The sequence below is a fragment of the Apiospora hydei genome (assembly GCF_038363865.1).
Source record: "Apiospora hydei strain CBS 114990 chromosome Unknown utg000002l_segment0_segment0, whole genome shotgun sequence".
NCBI lineage: Eukaryota > Fungi > Ascomycota > Sordariomycetes > Amphisphaeriales > Apiosporaceae > Apiospora > Apiospora hydei.
In genome coordinates, this window is record NW_027117361.1 from 4,237,325 (window position 1) to 4,259,422 (window position 22,098).

The following is a 22,098-nucleotide window of genomic DNA, read 5'->3' on the forward strand; positions in this document are numbered from 1 at the left end:
GTCCTCTTCCCCTTTTGCAGGTTGGTACTCTTGTTTTCTTCTTGGCCGTGGTCATTTGTTTGTTGCTGTCCCACATGCAAAAGGCATACTTTGGATGAACGATGTCAATATTGAGAAGGCATTCAACAGCCGCAGCTCTCATAAGCATCCTGAAACGGACGAGCCCGTCAGTTGCAACTTATATATTTGTCATGTTGGGACGAACATTGAGGATAGTACTCCGAGGCCGAAACGAAGGAAGTGCACACGAAGATAGCTTCGCCTTTGAAACGAATTTGAGATTGGAATGACTGAGGCCCAAGGCAACTTTGGCTGGCATTTGCTGGTGCTCACCCAGCAACGACATAGGCCTGCCAACCCCTCCAAGTAATGGAGCTGGGAGTATTAGCCATCCGCTGACAGATTCAAACTCATCTTCCATTTGTGCATGGAGACCCTGGAATTACAGATTGCTAGCACCAATAGGCTCGCCAAAGATGGTCTTTTTTTTCTTTTCTTTGCATCAAGGTTCACCTTTCTCGAGGGCTGGGCACGCATCCTATTCCTGCCACATAGCTTGGTCGCTTGCCCAGTGAAACGACCAAAGGAAGCCGCGAAGAGCCTAATCTGATCACTTGTAAAATGATTATAAATTCTTGAAATGCATCGATTCGGTCGCATTGATGATGCTTCTGGGTCAGTTTCTAAGAAACGACCAGATTAGGTAAGCCAGTTGTAAGTGGCCTCACGTGCTCTCGTGGGGCAATTACCGCGAAGCAAAGCGCGCTTCAACGCGTCACCACCATCGTCAACTTGCAACCTGCCTACGTAAGCAGGTAACCTTGCGTCATTCAACCGACTGGCTGGATGTCAACGGCATCCATAAGAGGGCTACTAGCTTCAATGATATGATGACCTTTTGAAGAATACCAGTCGAATCCAACCGGTGTCGGAGCCAATTCTCGCTCCAAACCACTCAAAATGCCCGCCGAAGTCATCGACCTCATCTCGAGCAGCCCACCACCTCCGTCTCTGCAACCACAGCGGGTGGCGTTTGCATCTTCACCACCACCACTTCGACGCGACTCGGCGCACGATAAACATCATGTCAATGACATACTCGATTCGAAGGACGTCGTTTCCGTTGAAACCCTTGCGAAGCGAGCCGAAGCGACGCCTGTGCAGCCCACAGAAAAACACGACAATGATTTCCTCTTCCTGGAGGATGAGTTCGATGTAACGGGCGACCTGGATGGGTTTGACTCAGCTAGTAACAGGGAGCGGTCCTCGAACGATGCTAAAGCCCGTAGCAGCTACAACAGGTCCTCAACGTGGGCTGCAGCAACAGGCGCCAGAGCCGCCGGAACCTCGGGTCCCATGCGCCCAACAAGCTTTGGTAGATGGAATTCGATCGCCGACCCTATCGAAAACAGTAGCTCCCCTGTTGCTTTTGATCTGACGAGAGACGATGCCCGCGAGACTTCACGGTTGCCAGAGCCCACGCGCGTGGGAAAGTCATCGACGAAATTAACCAGCGCAGTGGCAACCAGCAAACCAACACGGGAATCGACAGAAAATGCCCCTATCTCCAGCGATCCCTTTGCAGATGATTCTCCAATTCGACCAAAGCCAACTGTGGACGTTGATTTAGACATCCCCAGCGACCTGTCCTTCGTTTCGCCCGTTAAATCGAAGAAGAACGCAGCTTGGGACCCTATATCCAGTTCCATGCCAGAAACCAACACGAAGCTCGGGTCCAGTCCAGAGAAGGCCAAAAACCACCAACCATTGAAGCGCAAAGCGGAGGTTCTCGTAATTGATGATGATGACGATGACTCAGAGGATGAATTGCCGGATCTCAGTGCCGTCGACTTCTCCAAGCTGAAGCATACAGCCCGATCTTTGAGCGAATCTCCCCGAAAGGCTACAAAGGCGCAGGCACAAGCACCCAAGAAGGCGGTAGCAATGACTTCGGAGCAGAAAGAATGGGAGAAGAGACGTAAGGAGCAGGCCCGAGAAGCGGAAAAGGAGCGTAAGCGTATCGAAAAAGAGCGTGCCAAGGAACAACGGGCTCAGGAGAAAGCGACCCAAAAGGCCCTGGATGAAGTCAACAAGCTGAGAACCGACAAGAAAGCCTCCACCTCCGAAATGATAGTTGATCTGCCGCAAAGCTTCGCACCCGCCATTAATTTGCAAGTCAATAAGATTTTAGAAGACCTCGAAGTGCAGCGAGGTAGTTGGCATAGCCACCCCGTCGACCACATAGTGAAGTGGCGAAGAAAAGTCCAGTCGCGTTACAACGAGGACCTAGGATATGTGAGTAACGCTTGCTGCCTTTTAGTGACTTTCCTGCTTACCCATCGACATAGTGGGAGCCCGTCCCGCTGCGTATCGCCCCTGAAAATCATGTCCTGGTGGTTATTGAAGCACCCGAGTTCGTTAAGCTCGCACTCGGAAGCGAGGGCCACGACCTCGATTCGCATGTATTGAAGATGCGAACGCATTTTGCCAACGAGACTATTATTTATCTGCTTGAAGGTGTCGAGCTCTGGAAGAAAAAGAACCGAAACGCTCGCAACCGCCAATTCACCAACGCAGTTCGTGGCAATGGTGAGGATGCGCCGCCGCCGTCGGGTCAATCCCGGCGAAGGACCGCGGCAGCAGCGCACGAGATTGTGGACGAGGACACCATCGAAGATGCGCTGGTGGCCCTGCAGCTCCATCCGGGTGTGCTCGTCCACCACACGCCTATTGCCGTCGAGACGGCGCAGTGGATCGCGGTCTTCACGCAGCACATCTCCACGATTCCGTACCGCAAGGTTAAGGACCTGACGGCGGCCTCGGCTGGTTTCTGCATGGAATCGGGGCAGGTCCGGACGGGCGACAGTCCCAACGAGATCTTTGTCCGCATGTTGCAAGAGAATGCGCGCATCACGGCCCCGATGGCGTACGGCATCGTCAACAAGTACAAGTCCGTGTCGGAGCTGGTGAGGGGGTTCGAAGCAGAGGGTCCCCTGGCTTTGGAGGACTGCAAAAAGAGCGCAAACAAGGACGGCGCTCTGACCGACCGCACTCTCGGCCAGGCTGCGAGTAGGCGGCTGTATAAGATATTCACCGGGCGCGATGAAGGTAGTACTGATATCTGAGATATTGGAGGCATGCGTTAGTTGACTGCTGTTTTGGCATCACGTCATTATGTGCCCAAGTGTTTTTCATGTATTCTGGCAGAGGGTACCGGCAAGGCATGTACGGTTTATGAGCTTTTGGAACATCATTGATACCCAGGAGAATGACCAACGGTTTGTTTGGTCTACAAGTCGGAAAGTAAATGTATATACTATTCACTCCTGTTTTACTAAAATGAAGAATAGGCAAAAGTTGAGAACATACACCAAAAAAAAGCATACGATACAGTACCCCTAAGTCCAGGAAATAACGTGACCGCCAGCGAGAAATCATGATACCTCAACTATAAACGTAGCAGTAACCCCAGTCAAACACTATTGTTCGGACCCGACCCATTCTTTCCTATTATTCATAGCAGCTCAATTATACTCAATCGTCTTCGTGCAGCTCGAGCCCCTCGACCTCCATCTCGAACCCCGCCGCGCCCACCGCCCCTAACGTGATGGTGTTCACGTCGCCCTCGTCGAGCCGCAGCCGCACGGGTACCGTGTGGTGGTACCCCGCGCGTGAGTTGTACTCGGAGAGGTTGACCGGCGCCGTCTGGTCGTTGACCTTGACGTACGCCTCGCCCGCGTCCGGGTCGTTGACTGTGTACCGAACCGATACCCACTCGTGAGGCGTCCCAGGGCGGCCGGTGACGTTCCGGAACGTCACTTCGTCTCCCGTGCGGAGGCGGTGGGTCTTGGTTCGTTGTTGGTTGGCGTTGTTGTTGTCGCCGTTGGTAGCAGGAACAGCAGCAGCGCAAACGTTGTCGTCACTCAAACACCGCTTCGCCGCCAATGGCACTACCGCTCCGTCTCTTCCAGCCACCTTCTCGGCCTCCGCCGCCGCATACCGCTTCCTCGTCGCCGGGAACGACACGACCCCCGTGCCCGGATCGACCTTCCACATGGCATGGTACTGCAGCGCGACCGTCCTGGCCCCGGCATCGATCGCGACGGGCAGCCAGACGTAGTTGGAGGCCGCGGAGCCCTTGCTGTCCCAGGCGTCGCCCATGTAGACGTGCGTCGTGGCCCGGCTGCCCTCGACCGCGAACGCGTACGTGTTCTGCGAGCCGTACGTCTTCTCGGTCGGGGGCGCGATGTCGGACGGCCCCGTCCAGGGCCCCGCGCGGGGGACGTCGCCCAGAAGGCCTGGTTCGCATTGGCGCGGTAGCCCGTCTTGCCCGAGACGAGGAGGAAGTAGATGCCGTCGGATTCGAGGATGCCGGGGGCTTCGTAGGCGCCCTTGGCTAGTAGATTGGGTGGTTAGTCTCATCAGCACGACGTGTGTAGTGAACTTCTGTATACTATTGAGTCTTGTCGAAATGGGGAAAGCATACTCAGTGTACTAGCGAGGCTTCCGATAGAGCCGTCGCTGTTGATCTTGTTGATTTGTACAGTATTATGGTCGGCGCTCGTCAAGAGATACCAAACATCTAATGACATACCAGTCAGCCAGTCCCATCAGATAGCCTAAGCCCTCTCATTTTCAGGAAAAGCATTAAAAACCCGACGAACGGTTGCGATAGACTCACTAGTAGCTTTGTCAAAGAACATCCCAGTGTCCGAGTACGAATATTTATTGGGCGGTAGCAATCCCTTGGCTTTCTGGCTATAGCCCCCGACAAACTGCGAGGAGGACAACGACAGGACGTTTCGATCTTGTTGGCCGTAAAGCTAGATAAACACCACGAGGCACATCATCAGCAATGCTATCTATTCCCCTCCTCTTTAAAGAGTGTTACTGCCGCTGCTCACCCAAAATGATGAGCCATTGGGACTCGCGAACTTGGGCCGCCACATCCCCGTGACGCTGGGAGCTTGTTCGCCGAGATTCTCCCAATTGACGAGGTCGGTCGACTGGTACATCAAAGGTGTCTGATCTTCAATACTCCAATCGTCAGTCCCTACGCTTCCTTTTTCTTGGATGTTTCCCCTGGCTTGAACAAGAAAGCACACTCACTGTCGCTGGCACTATAGCCAATCCAATACCATGTCGAACCGCGCTGGACGACGCCTCCTCCGTGGGCATCGATTTTCTTGCCTGCTGTATCATACCAGACGGCACCAGGGACGATCCACGACGCGCCCCAGACTGTGCGAGATATTAGGAAGGTTGAAAGAAGTAATATTGTCTTCATTTTACTGATGAATGGCGATGGGATCGCCAAGTGAAAAGTTGGTTTACTGTAAAGACTACGACTTGCGTCGGGTGAAGAGAAGGGAAGAGGGTTGTGAGGACATCGCATTTACTCATCAAATCATATCTGCACTCTCATGCTTCGCTAGTATCCATACCTACTGTATGTCGCCCACTTTCTGTGTTGGGCGGCAAAATCCTCAGAGCCATGCTCAGATGAGGAGACGGCATCGAGACTCCGAAAGTGGGAGCGCTACCGCGGGGAATCATAAACTTCCGTCAATGCAACGCATATTCAGGTTACATTTTCCTCTGTGGCCAATTTATTAATCATCCGTTAGATCAATGAGTTCGACCTCTTCTCCGGAATTCAGTCTTGTCCTCTTGGATGGTCTTCCAGGAGCTGAGTCCTGTATCAGGTCGTAGTGATCGCCATGCTCTCGTTTGACTGGAGCATCGCCTTCACGCTTGACCTTCGTTCCCTTTCAGCAAACATTATTAGCCCGGACCACACTTCGACCCCAGGAAAATCGATTTACCTTGAGCTGTTCCAGCCGCTCTCTCGCCAAACGATCCCTTTCGGCGTCTGTCAAGGCCGCAAGTCTTGGAGAACGAGGAGGCGGGGTACGCGGAATAATCATCTCTCGCTTAAGTGCCTCTATGTAGTGTGATTAGGTTGGTTAAGAACGGGTGCGCGGGACTGACGAACCTCTTGATCTGTAAATGAGCCGAAAGATGGCAATGGGGCCACGGTCTTCTGGAAGAGGCTCGAAGTCTGAGTACCTCGGGACCCTGTCGAGTCGTGTACCACTTTCGAAGCTTCTCGCGGTCAGCTACAAGGCATAAAAAAGCGTAAGAGAGGTGGTTGTTGACTGACTTTGTTCCGTGGGAAACTGCCTTTCCTTTCAGCGACTTTTCGCTCAGCTCAAATTTGTTGTTCTTGATGTTGCCCGGACGAGATACGACTTCGCCTCCGACGATGCCACGCAGGACTTGGACCTCAATAACGCCAAGTTTGCTCGCAATCTTCAGATCATCCTTCACTCGTTCTTGCTGAGCTTCGTCGACTACAGATGGCTTGTTAGCTGCACTCCACCCGTGCTACCTCGAGGCAAGCAGTATGTCATACCTGTGGTGACCGAAGCGAACTTGAAGTTCCGTAAAACCCACTCATTAGTAGAGGGGTTGATCTCTTCTCGGCCACGGATGACAGTCTCAGCCGGCGGGAAGAAACCTGCGTCCGGGGCCATCGGGCTCTTGAAGAGTTTACCTATGACCCAATGGCCATCGACGTAGACTTGTAGGGATAGAGCATGGTTGCGATAACCCCACTCATATGCCCTATTGACGCCCATGCGGATGGTGAAGTTGGCGTTGTCGATACACTCGACATATTTGGTGACGGTCGGGACAGGCGCATCCTCGTCACCAGCATCCGGTGCTTCGTACTCGGCGACTTCTACACCGTTGATCTGAACCGCGGCATGGATGCCGGGGACGTCTTCGTTGATCGTCATCTTTGCGATGTTCGGCCACAGGCCGTGTGGACCAAAGACCACAAATGAATGCTCACAGAATATGGACTCTGGTTGGGTTGACGTACGATGAGGCTGAACCTTGGGGCGATGGGGCAATCCGATGCAACAAAAGAAAAAAAAGGCAGATGAATGCCCAAAGTGGTTATCCCACAGACGACGTCGAGTAAATGCACATTCAATGCCCATTTAATGTCGGACATACATTGTATCGACGAGAGATGTTATGCATATCTTTCTTGCCGATAAGGTGCAGTTGCTTTTGTCTGGTTTTCTGTCCGATTTGGAAGGTACGATCAATGGGAGCCTATTTCGGTGAACCTGTACGTATTTGTAGTTCATTCAGCTGTCCCTCCAATAAACCAGCACCAGCTCTCCCTGCAGCCGCGACAACAAGCTCTCTCAAGGTTCCTTGGGCGAGTCGAAATAGCGATAGACGATGTGCTTGATTGCGGCCCCGATGATTTCTTTATCCCAAACGATCTAGTGAGAACGTATTTGAGAAGAGATACTTGCAGGTTTGAAATGCTGCATTGGGATCAGATCAAATAAATATCTTCAATTGAGGATAGCCAGCGCGGTTAAGGAGGAGGAGGTGTGGCGCACGGACCATCGCGAATACAAGACACAGGATGGTATGAGATCAGATGTATCATGTGAGCTGCCATGTTACACTGTTCTTTGTCTACGAGGCTGACGAAGTACTGATTAATACCTGCTGGTGCTGTATTCCTACTTCAAAGTACATGCGCAAGTAAACTCTGGTGGACAAGCCTGGAGGAAACGAGATTAGAAAGTTAAACTGCAAGCAACTGATCCATTGACCAATCACTATTTTTTGGATGATGGCGGTCTTCAGGGCAAGGCACACACGCAGCACACTTATCAGGAAAACACAAGCATACGAGTTGTCAGACCTCTCTATCTTTGCGTGCGGTGGTCAAGTACTCTAGTAATCCGCGGCTCTGAACACCACCTAGGTCGGGTATGTATTCATGCTGTGTGTGTGGAATATGTATATCAACAACCCGTAGTAAAGAATTCTATGCACAGACGAAAGTGCAGGATAGGAAGGCATACACACTAACCCTTGACTCTTGCTCATCTACTGTTGATCTTCAGTAAGTCAGATACATATGTATGTATGCCGTGGAGAGAGGTCACCAACATCGACTCCAGATGACCTAGATAGAATAGAGCTCAAGCTTGGTTAGCTACAAATGAGCTAGGGTTTGGTTGACGTTGGTACCAATACAAGTGCTTTGTATCTCCTAGGAATCAATTTGGTCGTATCGGTCCAAAGCCCCTCTTGCCTCAAACTTTCTCAAATGGGAGCAGAGTACTCTAGTACTCTCGTGACAACTTCCCAGGGCTCCTGGTGGATCCATGGCATATCGGAGCAGCGACGAGAAGAACAGCTTGATCGATGCAGCCTGAAGGAGTATCGTCTATAGCGCTACTCAAGTGTCATTTGAGCCTCTTCGCTCGACACTGCTGGAGCCTCGAAGAGACAACAGCAAGTACCAGCGACTATTGACGGCGCAAAGCCCGAGATAGCGGCAACACCTCGACGTGCAAGACTCTATATTGCAGTCGAAGCAACTTATGCCAATGGGTTGGCATGGACGGTGATTTTCTCAATGAAGGCCTTCTCTTTAGGCCGGCTCTTCTTGTCGATTTCGAGGGCTTCCAATTTGGAGAGGGTCACGAGACTGTCGTCGCCAATGAGCTTGCCGAACACCGTGTTCAGCCCATCCAGATGAGCGGCCTTGTCGAACAAGATGAAGAATTGAGATCCGTTGGTTGCCGGGCCCTTGTTTGCCATGGAAACTATACCGCGGGCGTTGTGCTTCAGGGTTGGCCGGATCTCATCCTCAAAGGGGAGCACCCCAGATGCTCTGGCCGGCCTTTGGATTCTCCGGGGTCGGGTTGCCAGGACCCCCGTCTGGATCATGAAATTCGGGATCAGGCGATGGAAAGGTGACTGATCATAGTATCCAGATGCGCAGAGTGCCAAGAAATTCTGTGATGCTGTCAGCACGGCTGTCAGGGGGAAAGGGGTTTCTTTGGAGAAATCCATCATCTGGAAACGCACCTCGGCAGTTTTCGGTACACTTTCACAGAACACCTCTATTTTCAGATCGCCAAAGTTGGTATGTAATGTGACCGACATGCTGGCTGGGTGTGGGAACTCTGGAATGAGATAGTCGCCGGGAGTTCTCGGGAGTTAGGTGGTGACTTGTTGGTGGCAGTTTTTGCTGAGCTAATGTGTGTGAGATTTGGACAGAGCTCATGTTCAAAGGGACTCCAGTTGCCAGTCACCAACCATCAACAACATCTGCCATTTCGCAGGCCCATTCCTTGGCGAGTTAAATCAATGGACCCCCGCCAAACAAAGCCAAGACATTGGAGAAGATACGGGCTCCGTTCCGCACATCAATTGCGCGGCTCCACTCTACATTGATCTCAGTGTAAGGTACTTGTAGACAGTAAGACAGGTATGTAGGCACAGGGTAACTATGTAGGGAGTGCTTTACTGTGTAATGTATTGATTTTTGGGACTTGTTGGAAAGTGGAGAGTATCAAGTATGTATAGTCAACAGCTGAAGTATAGTTTGAAAGGTCATTTCTTTATTTCTCCTCTTCTGTCTGGATCTGCGATTGATCGATGTTGTAGTCAGCCATTGGAATGTGTCATGTCACATACCTGCAGTGACGAGAACCGAAAACGTTTCTTACAAATGCAGTAGAACATTTGTAAGATCAAGAAGGAGAGAGTGTGACTGTATACTCTTGCAACCTGATGTGGGGCTTCTGGCTTCACAGCGGAACGGGCAAGTACAATACCTAGACTAGACCGCCTCGCCTCGTTCAACTCGACAAAACATGATGTGTATCTCGGCGACAGGCTGCCTCTCATCCACACACAAGCTGGATTGGGGATACAAATCCCCATGGCAGACAGCGCTGGTGGTTACGCAGCTAACGCCCTCACTCACGTTATCCAAAGTCTTCTTTGGACGAACCACCCCGCAACGTCAGCCAATGTCCCTTCCAGTCCTTCCGCCCCTCCAGAGTCCTAGATTTTGGTAGTACTTCACACACACGTACATACTTACCTAGGGAAGCTTGGCTGATCAACAGGAACATGTGGGCGGATCGCTCCAAAGGCCCAGTTGGTCGCACAACAGATCGGGGAAGGACAAGTCCTTTTCGCCATGCTTGCCCATCCATTCGGAGCATTCTACTGTGCTTTCTCTTGCCCGGTGTCCGATAAACATCAAAAAGGCCAGTACTAAACGAGATGTAGGTAGGTAGGTATTTATATAAGTCAAGGACAAGAAGAGCAGCGACCCCCAATTTGAGTACCCCACGTGTGTGTATCCATTGCGAGTGAGGGTGTGTGTCCGTTGCTTAATTCCGACATGGCATGCCAAACCACCGCTTCGGTGCGCAGGCTACTCCTCTCTCAACGTTGCTCTTCTGGGGCAAGATCGGCCTCTAGTCACAGTGGTATCGGGCATTTTACCATTTAGGATTATATCTCATATCTAGGCCGTCCCTTTCTTCTCTGTCATTGCATTATAATAGGTACAAGTATGCTTCCACCATCGCACAGTACGAGGTATACTAAGTTGCTTTTTGCTTCTTCTTCCGAATCGATGTAATATGAACGCTGCACCGGAGCTCCCCTTGGCGGTCACCATGGAGACGTGGGCTGCATCTGTGGAAGAGTGGAAGTATGTAGGGACGGACTGCCTTGCATGCGTAGTGCTGGGGGAGCGCGGCTGATCTTAGCTAGGTTGCGTTAAAGGGTTTTCTGCGTCAAGGTATTAGTCGCTGTCACAGGAAGATCCGACAAAGCAGCCCTCCACAAACAAGACTCGACCGAATAAAGCACTCAAACAGATACATCGGACCAACTGCCAGGGTGAATATTGGGCAGACAGGTCTGGTATCGGGCACCCAGTAGGGGCGTAGGGGCGGCTGAACGATGCTGGAGCTGTTCAGTGACTCCCGGTCCAGTCCACGGCTGGACTAATGACCATTTGATCGCCCATTCATCCATTCACGGGCACCCAGACGCCCAAGGTTACATGCTTACTTTTCTTAGTTGAGCACCGAGCTCTGCTGAAAGCGACTAGCCTACCGTACCTGAGAAACGGCTGAATGTTTGTTTTGTTGTCATCGAGGAAGACAATGGGGGGAGAGAGAAAGGAGAGGGAGCCCCAAGCCCCAGCCCCGAGCCCCAGCATTACCCAGCAACTTCTTCGCAAGAAAGCGACGCCAGGCTAGCTTTATCCTAGTAAGGGAGTGTTCTTGCTATTTCCCACTTTATTGCGAGGTGGTTGTAAAACCAATGCCGGTTTTTGTAATTCCAAAGGTTACAATGCAAGCCAACAGCAAAGGGCCAAAGGTCGCATCCAACCAATCCTGCTGCTTGCCTATTGCCTCCATGTACATATCCAGCCAGTGAGTGACCAGAGACCAGAGAGTGACGAAGCCGAAGGCTCGGATACGACAGCTTTTTTTCCTTCTGCCCTTGCGGTGGTGCTCTTGCTGCTTGCTGGGTGCTGCGTACACGGTACAGCTGTAGTGGGCCCTTTGTGTGGTTAGTTCCATTACTCAACCCATCAGCATGGGATGGGCTGTGTACTTACTTCACCTAACGTACTTGCGTACCTACCTAAAAGTAGGTCGGTCGGTCAATAACATACATCCATCCTTGGGGGCCCATCCTCTTTCTTTACCTCTCCCCGGCGCCTGCAACATAGAAATACCACAAAGACAACGTGCACAGGAGGATCCTTTCACGCCGAATCGAGCTCATCTGCCTCTAAGGAGTGCCCGGCGAACAAACAAACAGGCAAACAAGGCCGGTTTAGATGACCCAGTGGAAATTGTTCCTGGAAGCACGTCTGAGCCTGGGTGTACCCTTGCGATTGACGGCACGGAGCCTAGGCTGGCCTTTAGACTGGGAGCAGCCCCTCCAAAGCACAGGCGACCAGCATCATCATCACTACTCTATTGCACCTGCACCTGCACCTGAGGAGACCGCCCAAAACACAATTCCATCTTGGTCCACGGCCCGCGCCTACGAACACCGACTCCGTCGCCCGAACCAATCCCCAAACCACCTTCCCACGACAGCGCCTGCAAGGGCGGACGACGAGGAGAATACATGCCACCTCCCCGACGTAGGTTCCGATCCAGTGCTCGACCTGTTCGCGGCTGCTGCATTCGTCGCCCGGCATCAGCATCTCCCCCATTGCCCGGCGTCAGCCTTGAGCGACGGCAATAATGACAGACCGGATACCCGCCTTCGTACGGGTTTCTGGCCCCCCGAATAGCAGTTTTCTCGTGGGCTATCCTGGAATATCCGCGACACTGGTAGGTCCAACTTGCTTTCCCGCAGACTCGTGTGACTTGGGGCATGTTGCTCTCTTCCGCCCTTCCTTCGCTGCCTTGGGCTCCGTAGCGCACCCACACACACACACACCACGCGGGGTTCGCAGCCCGTGAAACCCAAAAGCCCGACGACAACATTTGCAAGATGCCCAGCATTGAGTCGCTGCTGCACTGTCACTATTGGGAATTCGATTGTTGACTTTTACAAACAGCCGCGCATCGAAGGAAAGGTTGAGATCCGGCCCGCTGCCGGCTATTCGGCGCCTGTCGCTATATCCCTAGTTCGAATATGTCTTCAACGCAGAGAGACCATCCATCCCGCCGCCGAAAATGTTGCAAAGCGCCACCTGGGGACCCCGCGACGAGATACGACCGATGTTGTCGGGAAAGAACTACTGTTGTTCCGGTGCGCGTCGGGGAAGGAGGCCGAGAACGTCATCGCGATGGACTTGCCCTTTGTGTTATTCATACCCTTCGGACGGGGAGGCGAAGAAACGAACAGAAGAATACCGCCAGCGTCGTTGCAGCTTCCCAATAGAGTGCTGGAAACGTACTACGAGCTGGTGGTCACCGTGCAGCAAGGGCAGAGCATACAGAACAAATACGCATTCCCCGTGCCGCTGCAGAGATATGATACTCTGTCGACTTTTGGGATGTACAACCGGCCTGAAACGAAGATTGCGACGGTCGACAACGTCGTCACTCTGGGTATCTCCCTACCCAGGTGGAGTTACGGTCCAATGGATCCTATTACTGTCTACATCAAACTTGCGCCAAACCTCGACTGGATGGCAAAGGCGCGGAAAGTGACGGTGCAGAAGCTCACACTTGCCATCGAGGAAGAGATAACGTTCAATCCCGAGGGCGACGAGCCGCAGAAGAAGGTCAACCGGTTACAGAAACACGTGCAGGCAGTCGGCACCAAACTTCCGGAGGCCGGATATGTCACTAACATGGGCCTCATCTTTCCTCATAAGGACCTAAGGGACTCGCAGGGGATTATACGTCGAGGCCAGCCAGCCTTTCCTAATTACGAAGTACCCTCATTTACAACTACATCAACTCTCTACAAAATCGAGTTCTTCCTCACAATCAAAGTAAGTATCGATGTGACACCATTTGCCTTATAGAATGCTCACCTCGCATCGCAGGCCCACCTGACTTCGGCTCGAGACATCACATTGCGCCAGCCCATTGTCATCTGCCCAATGGATCATCAGGCCTGCAAGGAGGAAATGGACGCCATTGAGCAAGCGGCTAAGGAAGCCTCCTTTGTCGATCAAAATAACCCCATGCTGCCCGCGCCGACAATCATTTTGGCAAATGACCACAATGCCCTCAGAACACTCGGTCTTTGCATGGTTGGCGGCCAAAAGAAACCGCTGATCGACTGAGCGGATTATCTGATGCTGCAAAAGAATGGCACGCTGCAATCGCTTGCAGCAGGAGTTGATGGAGGATGGCGCCGCTTCGGTGCCTATATACTGCGATTGCTAATATATCGAAGTGACATTGCGTCATTCTATACCTGTGCCGACGCATCTGGTTGGGGCAAACACAGATGCTGGTTTTCACTCTGGGCACAGTTCAACGGCGGCTTGTTGTCGTTTGTTTAACTGGATGCCCGAGTCGCCTGCCAACGCCCCAATCTCCCGAGCAATGGGGACGAGATAGGGGCATTTCCGAATGTACGCGATTAAGTATCATCCGTCGACCTTCGAGAGCTGGGAGCGCGCTACCCTGTAGCGTACCCTGTAGCGGCCGCCATCAATACGAATATATAGCTGGGCGATGTCCAATATTGGCCTTGGCCTTGTGGCCGTCACTTGTGCTCTTCATCCGACCAGCACGTATGGCCAGAGAACGTAGGCATTCAGCAGAAGAAAGTCGTCGGCATTTGAGGGATGAACCGGGCCAGAGAGGCACCAAGTGGGATGTCCCTTGGTGGGTACGAGCATACGGAATTACGACTGGCGTTTCTGGGATGAAACTCGAATCGGACGGGCCTGGGGCCAAAGGGGGAAAACGGCGTCACGAGATCTGACATTACGGCAAGCACTTTCTGAAATGGGAGGATACCCAAGCCGCTTGGTGATATGCGGAGTTTTATAGGGACTGTTTCTTCTTCTTCACTAATTTCTTTCCCTAGATATGGGCAGGGTCCACGATAGCCGAGACAAGCAGCTGGAAGGAGGTGCTGACGGGGCTCGGACTGGCCATCTATTCTTTGCGATGCCTTGGGCATATAATGGCGACGCTCCCAGCTGCGTCCCGGGGGAGGCAGCATGACCTCCCTAGGGTAGTCTTTCAGTCTGTCTATAGGGACCTCATTGGATCCACGAGTGAAGGGGGCTTCTACGGCGGACCTGAGACATGAAACTCTATGGTGGGCGCAAGTCGAGCAATCAGTGCTGAAATTATTGGACACAGATCTCAAATGTATATATATATACATGCAAATAGTGCGCTTCACCATGTGTAGCAAAAGATTGCTCGCGCAGGGGCCAAATCTAAAGACTCGAAGGTCATGTTAAAGACTATGAAATCCCACCAAGTCCAACGCGTGCACTTCACCTAAATGCGACACATGGGGATGCGTTGATAGCACATAGTAAAGAGATAGAAAATACAAAAAGACAAAAAGACATTTTCTTCATAAAAAAAAGTGTGACAAGAGTGGGATTCGAACCCACGCCATTTCTGACTACGGTTTCAGGAGAATCTTCCTAAACGTAGCGCCTTAGACCGCTCGGCCATCTTGCCTCTTCATATTAGAGCGGCTTCTTAATTAAATACCTATGGGTACCCTCTTAATAACGAATTGCTGCCCTTCAGTATAATTTCCCGTACAATATGAAATGGCGATACTTTACTATAGTCGGTGTAATGTTTCAAGCGTTCAATGCACTAAATGTAGCTTTTGATTAGAGAAATAGCACTGGTCTCGTCCCCCATGGGCTTGTTGATCATTGATGCAAAGTACCTAATATCAATTATGGAGGGCAGGATAGTCCAAGGTCAGAGCGCCGGTAGTATTCCCAGTAAATCTAGTATGGTGGGGTTCAAAACCCAGGTATCTCCAGCACCATGCGCAATGGTTTGCTCTCGACTTAGTAGATAGCTCCGATTGGCCGTTGTCGCCGGTTTCGATTCCTTTGGTCACCTAAGTTTGTTTCGCTCAAACAACTTTTGAGATCACTCATATCGTACTTTTGACTCCCAGTCAGAGCCCTTTTGTGTCACGAAACGAACTCGGCTATCGTGTCTGTCGCATCCATGGCGTACGACGACGAAGACCCCACGGCCACCCCGCCGCCAGCCATTGCCCGAGACGACTCGTCCACAGTCGAGATCGAAGACGTCGAAGACGCAGAGGCCGACGAGGCCGTCTCCGACTTCCGCAAGTTCGCCTCGTCGCTCCCCGGCGCTGCCAATGGCGGCGGCGGCGGCGGCGGCGCGCTGAAGAACAAGAAGGCGGCGCCCCACGTCTCGGGCAAGACGGTCCGCCGCGGCGAGAAGGACTTCGAATCGCACGGCACGCGCCTGCAGGAGAACGCACTGGAGACGAGCCGCACCGCCATGCACGACGTCCTCAGCTACACGCGCACGCGGGTTCCCGACAACTACATGACGGGCTGGTATTTTCCGGACCATTGGGCGCAGGAAGCGGGCGAGGACGAGAAGCCCGAGGGCCTCTGGAGGCGGGATCGTGTGGTCGCGCTCGAGGCCGAGAAGGGACAGATGACCAAGAGCATGGGGCGCGTGCTCCGGGGTGCGCCGAAAAATATGCCGGGCTGGGATAAGGCGTGGCTGCTGCCCGAGGAGGCGCTTTACCTGGTCGAGCGTGGAGACCTGCTGCTGCGCTGGCCAAGGGGGTCCATCGAGGACATATTCCCTCCTCCCGAGGAGGTTGACGGGCTGAAGCGGGAGGTAGCCCGCGGCGAGGATGGGGACTACGAACTGGGTCTGCCGCTCAGTCTCCAGGCTGCATATTCACTCTTCATCGGCCACGAAGGCGATAGAGGCAAGGTCACGTTGGAAAAGTTCCAAGTGTATTCGCAATTACGACGTGCCGGTTATCTAGTTTCAAGGGCTAGCCCGCTCCTTGATCCGCCGCCGCCTTCCGACACCCAGACTCTCTGGCAGAGGCTTTTCTCCCTGATATCATCGCCGAAATCAGACACGCCCAAATCCCATCCAGCCATGGGCCCTTTGGTCAAGCCAGGATTACATCGTTCCTACGAGTCGGTTTACCATCAGCTCAGCCTGATCCCCAGGCACAAGCCGACGCCAAACCCGAATACACCTGCTCCAGAAGGACCCTTCACCGTCGCATATCACGTGTTCAAGTCCCGTCCCGGCTTCACCAAGACCAACCTCCCGGCGCCCGACTTCCGGATCGCCGTCGTCAACGCGCGCACGACCGACGTGCCCGACCTCGCCGAGATGGAGGCCCTTCTCGACTCGACGCCGTGGGACCCGCCCAACGCCAGGAGTGGCGCGGGCGGACCGGGCATCGGCCACATGTATCAGCGGCTCAAGCACGGCTGGAGGAACGTGATTGTGGCGGTCAACGACAACGGCATGGTCAGCTACTTGGAGTTCATGGAGACGGCGTTTGGCGAGGAGAAGCTCTTTGAGCGCTTCGACGCCAAGCCGAGGCAAGGTGGGAAGAAGTCCTCGGGCCGGAACCAAAGGGCGGGCGTGGTGGTGGTCGAGGCGGCCGGGGCGGTCGAGGCGGTAGGAGGTAAGGGTGGTTTTTTGCACCCACACCTTTTACTAGTACATCTTCGACACCCTCGGTGATCGTGGCCAGAATGCTACGTTATGTATAGTTTCAACCTAGCAACAGAGATACCCTGGGTCGGCAGAAAGAAATATAACAAAGAAGCGGGCACATGGTGATGGTGCCCAGAATTTAAACATCAGCAATCCTGCTATCACCTTGGAACCAAATCAGGAGATATGATTACAGAGGACATCTGATGTTGGACACAGAGGGCCAAATATGATCACCACGCCATTGGTCTGGATGAAAACGTTTCCGAGACTCTTGCGCTCTGGATATCTGATACCATGGTCAATATATCTAGGGAGTGCGCATAGGAAATGCTCCTATCTCTTCAAGACACGATGTTGACTTGTATTGGCTACTTGGACTGTTGACGGTGGGACTCTGAAAGTGGCCATGGCCTTAATGGATACCAAGACCTGTTATACTGCAGTGCCGGGCGAGACTCCCCAGCGCCGGAGGAGTTCTTCAACCGGGGGTGATACCTTTGTTACGTGTAACCCTACACGCACCTTGAATTTGTAAGTGCTAGTAATACTATTGGATCCCCAATGCAAGTGCGCAACAAGGGACCAGTTTGTTTCGCGTCACATGACGATTCTGCCTGGGTTCGTTACATCATCCGGCCAATGGTGATGGGCGAGTCCTCGCCAAGGACTCTAGGTTAACCACTGGAGGAATGTAGGAAGGCGCTGGTTGGGCTGTTGGGGTTCCACAAATCCTGCAACCCACTAGCGTAGTTTCTACAGTTATTATTAATACAGCATGATGCATGTTCGCCAAGGCTCTCTCAAGATCAATCCTATTGCAAGTCACGGTTTCTGTCACGATAGCACGACAGTATCTAAACAGTAAGAAAAAGTGATGCTAGGTACTTAAGGTAGGCTATGTTATCTCAAAACATGTGCCAGCTTGTGTTTTCTTGCGAGGTTTTGCCACAGCCGTCAGCATCTTACAGAGGCGGCTGATTCTCTTCTTATCTGAGGGAGGCTTGTGACTTACAGCAGCAGCAAGATTACATTGTAAGCCTCATGCACCAATCGTGAAGTATATACGGCAAGGGCCACACCCCAAACCTGCATGGGGCCATAGGCTGATCAGGACAGACCGAGCGATCATCGGCGCATCCTCTAATGGCATCTGGAAGTTCCTTAGTGTTAGTGCCACCTCTATTTACGTAGTTTTGTTCCGATTTGGTATCATTATTCTTGTTTCGGTGCTAAGCCACCGACCGACTGACATGCGCCTGCCGTACGTGCGAGCAACTTCAATGGTCTGTCTGTCTGTCTGTCTGTGTGCACATGTATGTCCGTGGGGGTAGATATTTTTGGCAGTGGGCAGGAATGTTTGAATGTGTCAACATCAACGTATCATCGATTCGGTTCTAGCAACCCATGCTTGGGTACGTGTATAGACCAGGGTTGGTCGTGGGTGGGCTTTGCGTCTTTTTGTTGTTCTGGGAAATGGACAGAGGACACCAACTGGCCAGATGCAATCCAGTCATCTGCAGGGGGGTGAGTGAGCAGTTGCTCTACAGTTACCGGGGTCTGGCGCTAGCAGCTGCACCAACAATTCCAGATTCAATATACCTCAGCTCCGCGGGGAAAGAAGAAAAGGGAGCGCGAGTTTCTCACGAATGGCAGTGGAGGCGCTAATAAGAGTGACCTGGCTGTCATTCAGTCAGTCAGTAAGTCGCAGGTAACAAAAGGGAAAGGAAAAGGGCCTTGAGTTGCCAGCAGGAGATGACGGAATCTGTCTATCAAATTGTCTAATTCTGTCTCTCGTCACCGGCTGCTTCAGAGGCGCAACATGCAATAGCCGTCCAGAGACACGGTGCGACAATGGCAACTAAAAGCACCAAACAAAACCCTGGCCCATTGGTGCCGGTAGGATTGTGCGTGTTTGGTTGGCTCGCTACACCAACACGGGCTCCGCCATGCTTGGTTGCGCTCCTGCTGTTACACTCTGGGGCGGCCAACACTAACATGGATGCCAGCACCACCATCAACTACCGGATTTGCCTATTCTGCTTCTTCGTCCCTCTTACGATGAGAGATGGCACTACCTACATACCTACATATCCTTCCGGTCATCGCTCTGTTGCGTTTGCGTTCAGCAAGAGGCCACCGCAAATGTGCAGCTCTGTTTCATCCGGGCGACTTGCCTTACTTACTGTAAGTCGGCTCTGAGTCACGGATTGGGTGGGTGAGGGCGAGGGTGTCCAAACCATGGGGCCAGCCAGTCATCTTATATAACCTTGTCCTACGGAAGCGATACGATACAGTGGGATGCCGGTCGGCCCGGGACCTGGCAACCAAGTGCAAGCGTTACTATTGAACGTGATCGGCGAACATCCCGCCTACTTTACTCTACCTTTTAATTGCAAACAGCTTTGGGGGTGGTCTGGCCTTGTCAGTGGCACAAGCTGCTTGATTGCTTGCTTACTTACCTTACATCTTATCTAACTTACATGCGCGCACAAGAAGGGGACATGGCCTCGGCAGTGAAAGGTCAGGTGGCCACAAATAGACGAGCAAAGCAGACCGCGGCGTCTCTTGTTCTTTTCCTTGTCTCACTCACTGCTGTTTCGATAGTCAACCAATACCTAAGTAACTAAAAGTAGGCTCTGCCGCAAGTTACTCCGGGGCCAAGAGAGATTGCACGTTGCCAATGGGGATGGTCTTGTAGTACACCACGCGCCTGCGCCCCCTCTTGCTCTGCCCGAGAAGATGTGCAACTAACTCGTCGGGACTCTCGTTGCTTTCTCCTTAGTGTTTCCACATATATTGGGTTGCGGATGTGCCCAATCAGCTTCAGCGCATCGGGACGACTATGTACACTACTTGGCACTTGGTTGCATCGCGGCCCTTTCTTGTCCCTCCCTCTCCCAGTTTCCAATGGGGCCCAGGCTGCCAGGTTGGTCTTCTTCCTAGGAGCTGATTATCGGGATCAATAAGATGGGTAGATGGATGGCATCATTGGGAGCATGGCATGCTGCTGCTGCGTGCGTGTATTCACGCACGGCGAGACTCGAGTTTAACCGAGATAGATGGCAAAGGCTTTTCCTGCTAGGCTAGTTGTCTCCTTATTGCAACTCAAATTTGTGACTACCTCTGACTAACAGGCCGACGTCCAGTTGGAGTGAGTTGCCAACTTGGATTCTTACTTCTTGGCCGCCCCGTCCCCCTCCACCTCTCACAAGAAGGCATTGCCTTAACCTAGGTACTGTAGGAACTTGGAACTCGGGCCACACCACGGTTGATTGATTGATTGATTACTCTTTGGGCGCTCTCTCGCTGCTTGTTATTACCTGGCTCCATTTTTTCCCTAAAGTTTCAACTTGTCCCCAGCTCAACCCATCATCACCCGTCCCTCACTCATCGCACCCAACTCTTTTCTTCCTTTGGTTTTCGGCGACAACCGCATTTTCACCCGACTTTGCTGCAGCGCGCCATTCGTATACTGTTTTCGCTTCACGAGACCCGACGTTTGGACTTTTCCGAGGGCGTTTCAGTAACTGGCCTTGCAGCTTACAGCGCGTTTCTCCATTTAATCTTGCTCGCTCTCAATACATCCTGCTACTTGACAAGTACGTACAAGAGCAAGGGAGACACGGGCCCCAAGCTGCATAACCTATACCTCTCTCTCTACCTACTTGACTTACTCAGTTGTGGAGCTGGTCAACAAGCCTATTTTCTCTGCTTGCGCGACAACTTTGCAGGCTCAGTTGACTAAATAAAACCCGGCCGATACGCGTCAACCCGGGCACAAGTAAGTCTATTGCATTTGATTCACCTTCCGCTCTGGAAACCAAACCCGCAACCTCGAGAAACCACCTAACATTTGGACCTATTCAAGTTGTTGCGCCTTTTCACTTATTTTCACACGGAGTTGCTCTCCCGGTAGTTTGAGCGCCAAATTCCTACGACACGCAACAAACACCACACCTTCATACCTGCCTGGTCGTCGGTGGTCGACCCTGGGCTTCCCCCGAAATCCGCCTACATACAACATCGACAAGCTGACCCGGTCTGGTCTGTTCTGCTCAACACCCAATCCAGCCTACTCACTCACCCCATCTATCATATCACGATGGACAACGGATCAGAGCGCAAGCCATCCGCCACACCCAACGGCCAAGAGCGCAGTACCAGTGAATCTGTTGTCGGCGATAGGTATGTGCTACAGTTCCTTTTTTCCTTCTTCTTCTTCTCTCACCTCCGGACCTGAGTTGGTTCCATCCTTTGCGTCATGATGAGTGAAGCCCGCTGTCCGAGTCTCTCTTTTCCCCATTCTCTCCTTCTTGATATCAAGCCCAAGCTGGGTTCCCCTATCGCCGCGCATATTGCTCCCGGCGCCGAGCTCCAGTCCCAGACTCTTCCTCCGCTCTTTGAGGCTCTTCCATCCCAATGGTGGGGACTATATGACGATGATTAAATGGGGTCTTGGACAAGAATGGGTGAAACGATAGTCTACTGGGCTCAACCAGGATTGACATTTTCGAAACTAAATTGTTCTTCCTCCATCCTGCCATTCCTCCTCCAGCACCCTACACCTGGCGAGTTGAAGAAGTTCGGGTTGGGTGCCGACAATTCTGGCGAATCCCCATTTTCCAAGCTCCATACTCTCTACGCCACCAATCACCGTCAACCCCGTCCTCTTGCTATGCCACAACTTTCTCCTGTCTACTATCCATCCTCGCCTGCTTCACGACAAGACTTGCCCTTTTCTTCTACAACCACGCCACATCCCCGTTCCTGTCACTGAGCATGGGAAGATACCGCTTTCGAAGGTGAGGTTTCCTTGTCCTGCATTGCGCTTTGTTATGTGACTGGCTATACGCGGTTCCCAGCCAGTGCCATACCCAGACCAACACTGGCGAGAATTATACTCGACTAGTTCTTACAGTCCCTTCCCTGTCCCCACATCTCTCTATACCCTTTTGTCGGCGACTATTCCGAGTATAGGATACCACTATCTCGCCGAAGTGTCACTTTTGCTTAGCAACAGTTCAGTCATCGCCGACTCTGACACTCTTCTTTCACCAAGAAGTTGACCGGTCACTCACAAACCCTT

General features: G+C 52.4%; 7 protein-coding genes across 7 annotated transcripts; 4 read left to right on the top strand and 3 right to left on the bottom strand.

Moving 5' to 3' along the window:
- Positions 1-960: 960 nt before the first annotated feature.
- Positions 961-3,125, top strand: PG997_001312 (ERCC4 domain-containing protein; the record flags this gene model as incomplete). The annotated part of the gene is made up of 2 exons (XM_066805627.1): positions 961-2,295; positions 2,349-3,125. 2 exons carry the CDS (start codon positions 961-963, stop codon positions 3,123-3,125), a joined length of 2,112 nt encoding a protein of 703 aa, XP_066675400.1.
- Positions 3,126-3,534: 409 nt separating this feature from the next.
- PG997_001313 (Arabinanase/levansucrase/invertase) lies at positions 3,535-5,287 on the bottom strand (the record flags this gene model as incomplete). The annotated part of the gene is made up of 5 exons (XM_066805628.1): positions 3,535-4,396; positions 4,595-4,619; positions 4,682-4,823; positions 4,905-5,053; positions 5,110-5,287. 5 exons carry the CDS (start codon positions 5,285-5,287, stop codon positions 3,535-3,537), a joined length of 1,356 nt encoding a protein of 451 aa, XP_066675401.1.
- Positions 5,288-5,612: 325 nt separating this feature from the next.
- PG997_001314 (uncharacterized protein) lies at positions 5,613-6,803 on the bottom strand (the record flags this gene model as incomplete). Its single annotated transcript, XM_066805629.1, has 5 exons — positions 5,613-5,768; positions 5,826-5,944; positions 5,996-6,105; positions 6,164-6,353; positions 6,416-6,803. 5 exons carry the CDS (start codon positions 6,801-6,803, stop codon positions 5,613-5,615), a joined length of 963 nt encoding a protein of 320 aa, XP_066675402.1.
- Positions 6,804-8,424: 1,621 nt separating this feature from the next.
- On the bottom strand, positions 8,425-8,994 carry PG997_001315 (peptidyl-prolyl cis-trans isomerase 10; the record flags this gene model as incomplete). Its single annotated transcript, XM_066805630.1, has 1 exon — positions 8,425-8,994. The coding sequence occupies one exon, from the start codon at positions 8,992-8,994 to the stop codon at positions 8,425-8,427; it is 570 nt and encodes a 189-aa protein (XP_066675403.1).
- Positions 8,995-12,122: 3,128 nt separating this feature from the next.
- PG997_001316 (uncharacterized protein) lies at positions 12,123-13,624 on the top strand (the record flags this gene model as incomplete). The annotated part of the gene is made up of 3 exons (XM_066805631.1): positions 12,123-12,212; positions 12,443-13,327; positions 13,382-13,624. 3 exons carry the CDS (start codon positions 12,123-12,125, stop codon positions 13,622-13,624), a joined length of 1,218 nt encoding a protein of 405 aa, XP_066675404.1.
- A 1,882-nt stretch (positions 13,625-15,506) lies between these two features.
- PG997_001317 (uncharacterized protein) lies at positions 15,507-17,036 on the top strand (the record flags this gene model as incomplete). The annotated part of the gene is made up of 1 exon (XM_066805632.1): positions 15,507-17,036. One exon carries the CDS (start codon positions 15,507-15,509, stop codon positions 17,034-17,036), a length of 1,530 nt encoding a protein of 509 aa, XP_066675405.1.
- A 4,078-nt stretch (positions 17,037-21,114) lies between these two features.
- On the top strand, positions 21,115-21,818 carry PG997_001318 (uncharacterized protein; the record flags this gene model as incomplete). Its single annotated transcript, XM_066805633.1, has 2 exons — positions 21,115-21,197; positions 21,512-21,818. 2 exons carry the CDS (start codon positions 21,115-21,117, stop codon positions 21,816-21,818), a joined length of 390 nt encoding a protein of 129 aa, XP_066675406.1.
- Between the last annotated feature and the right edge of the window lie 280 nt (positions 21,819-22,098).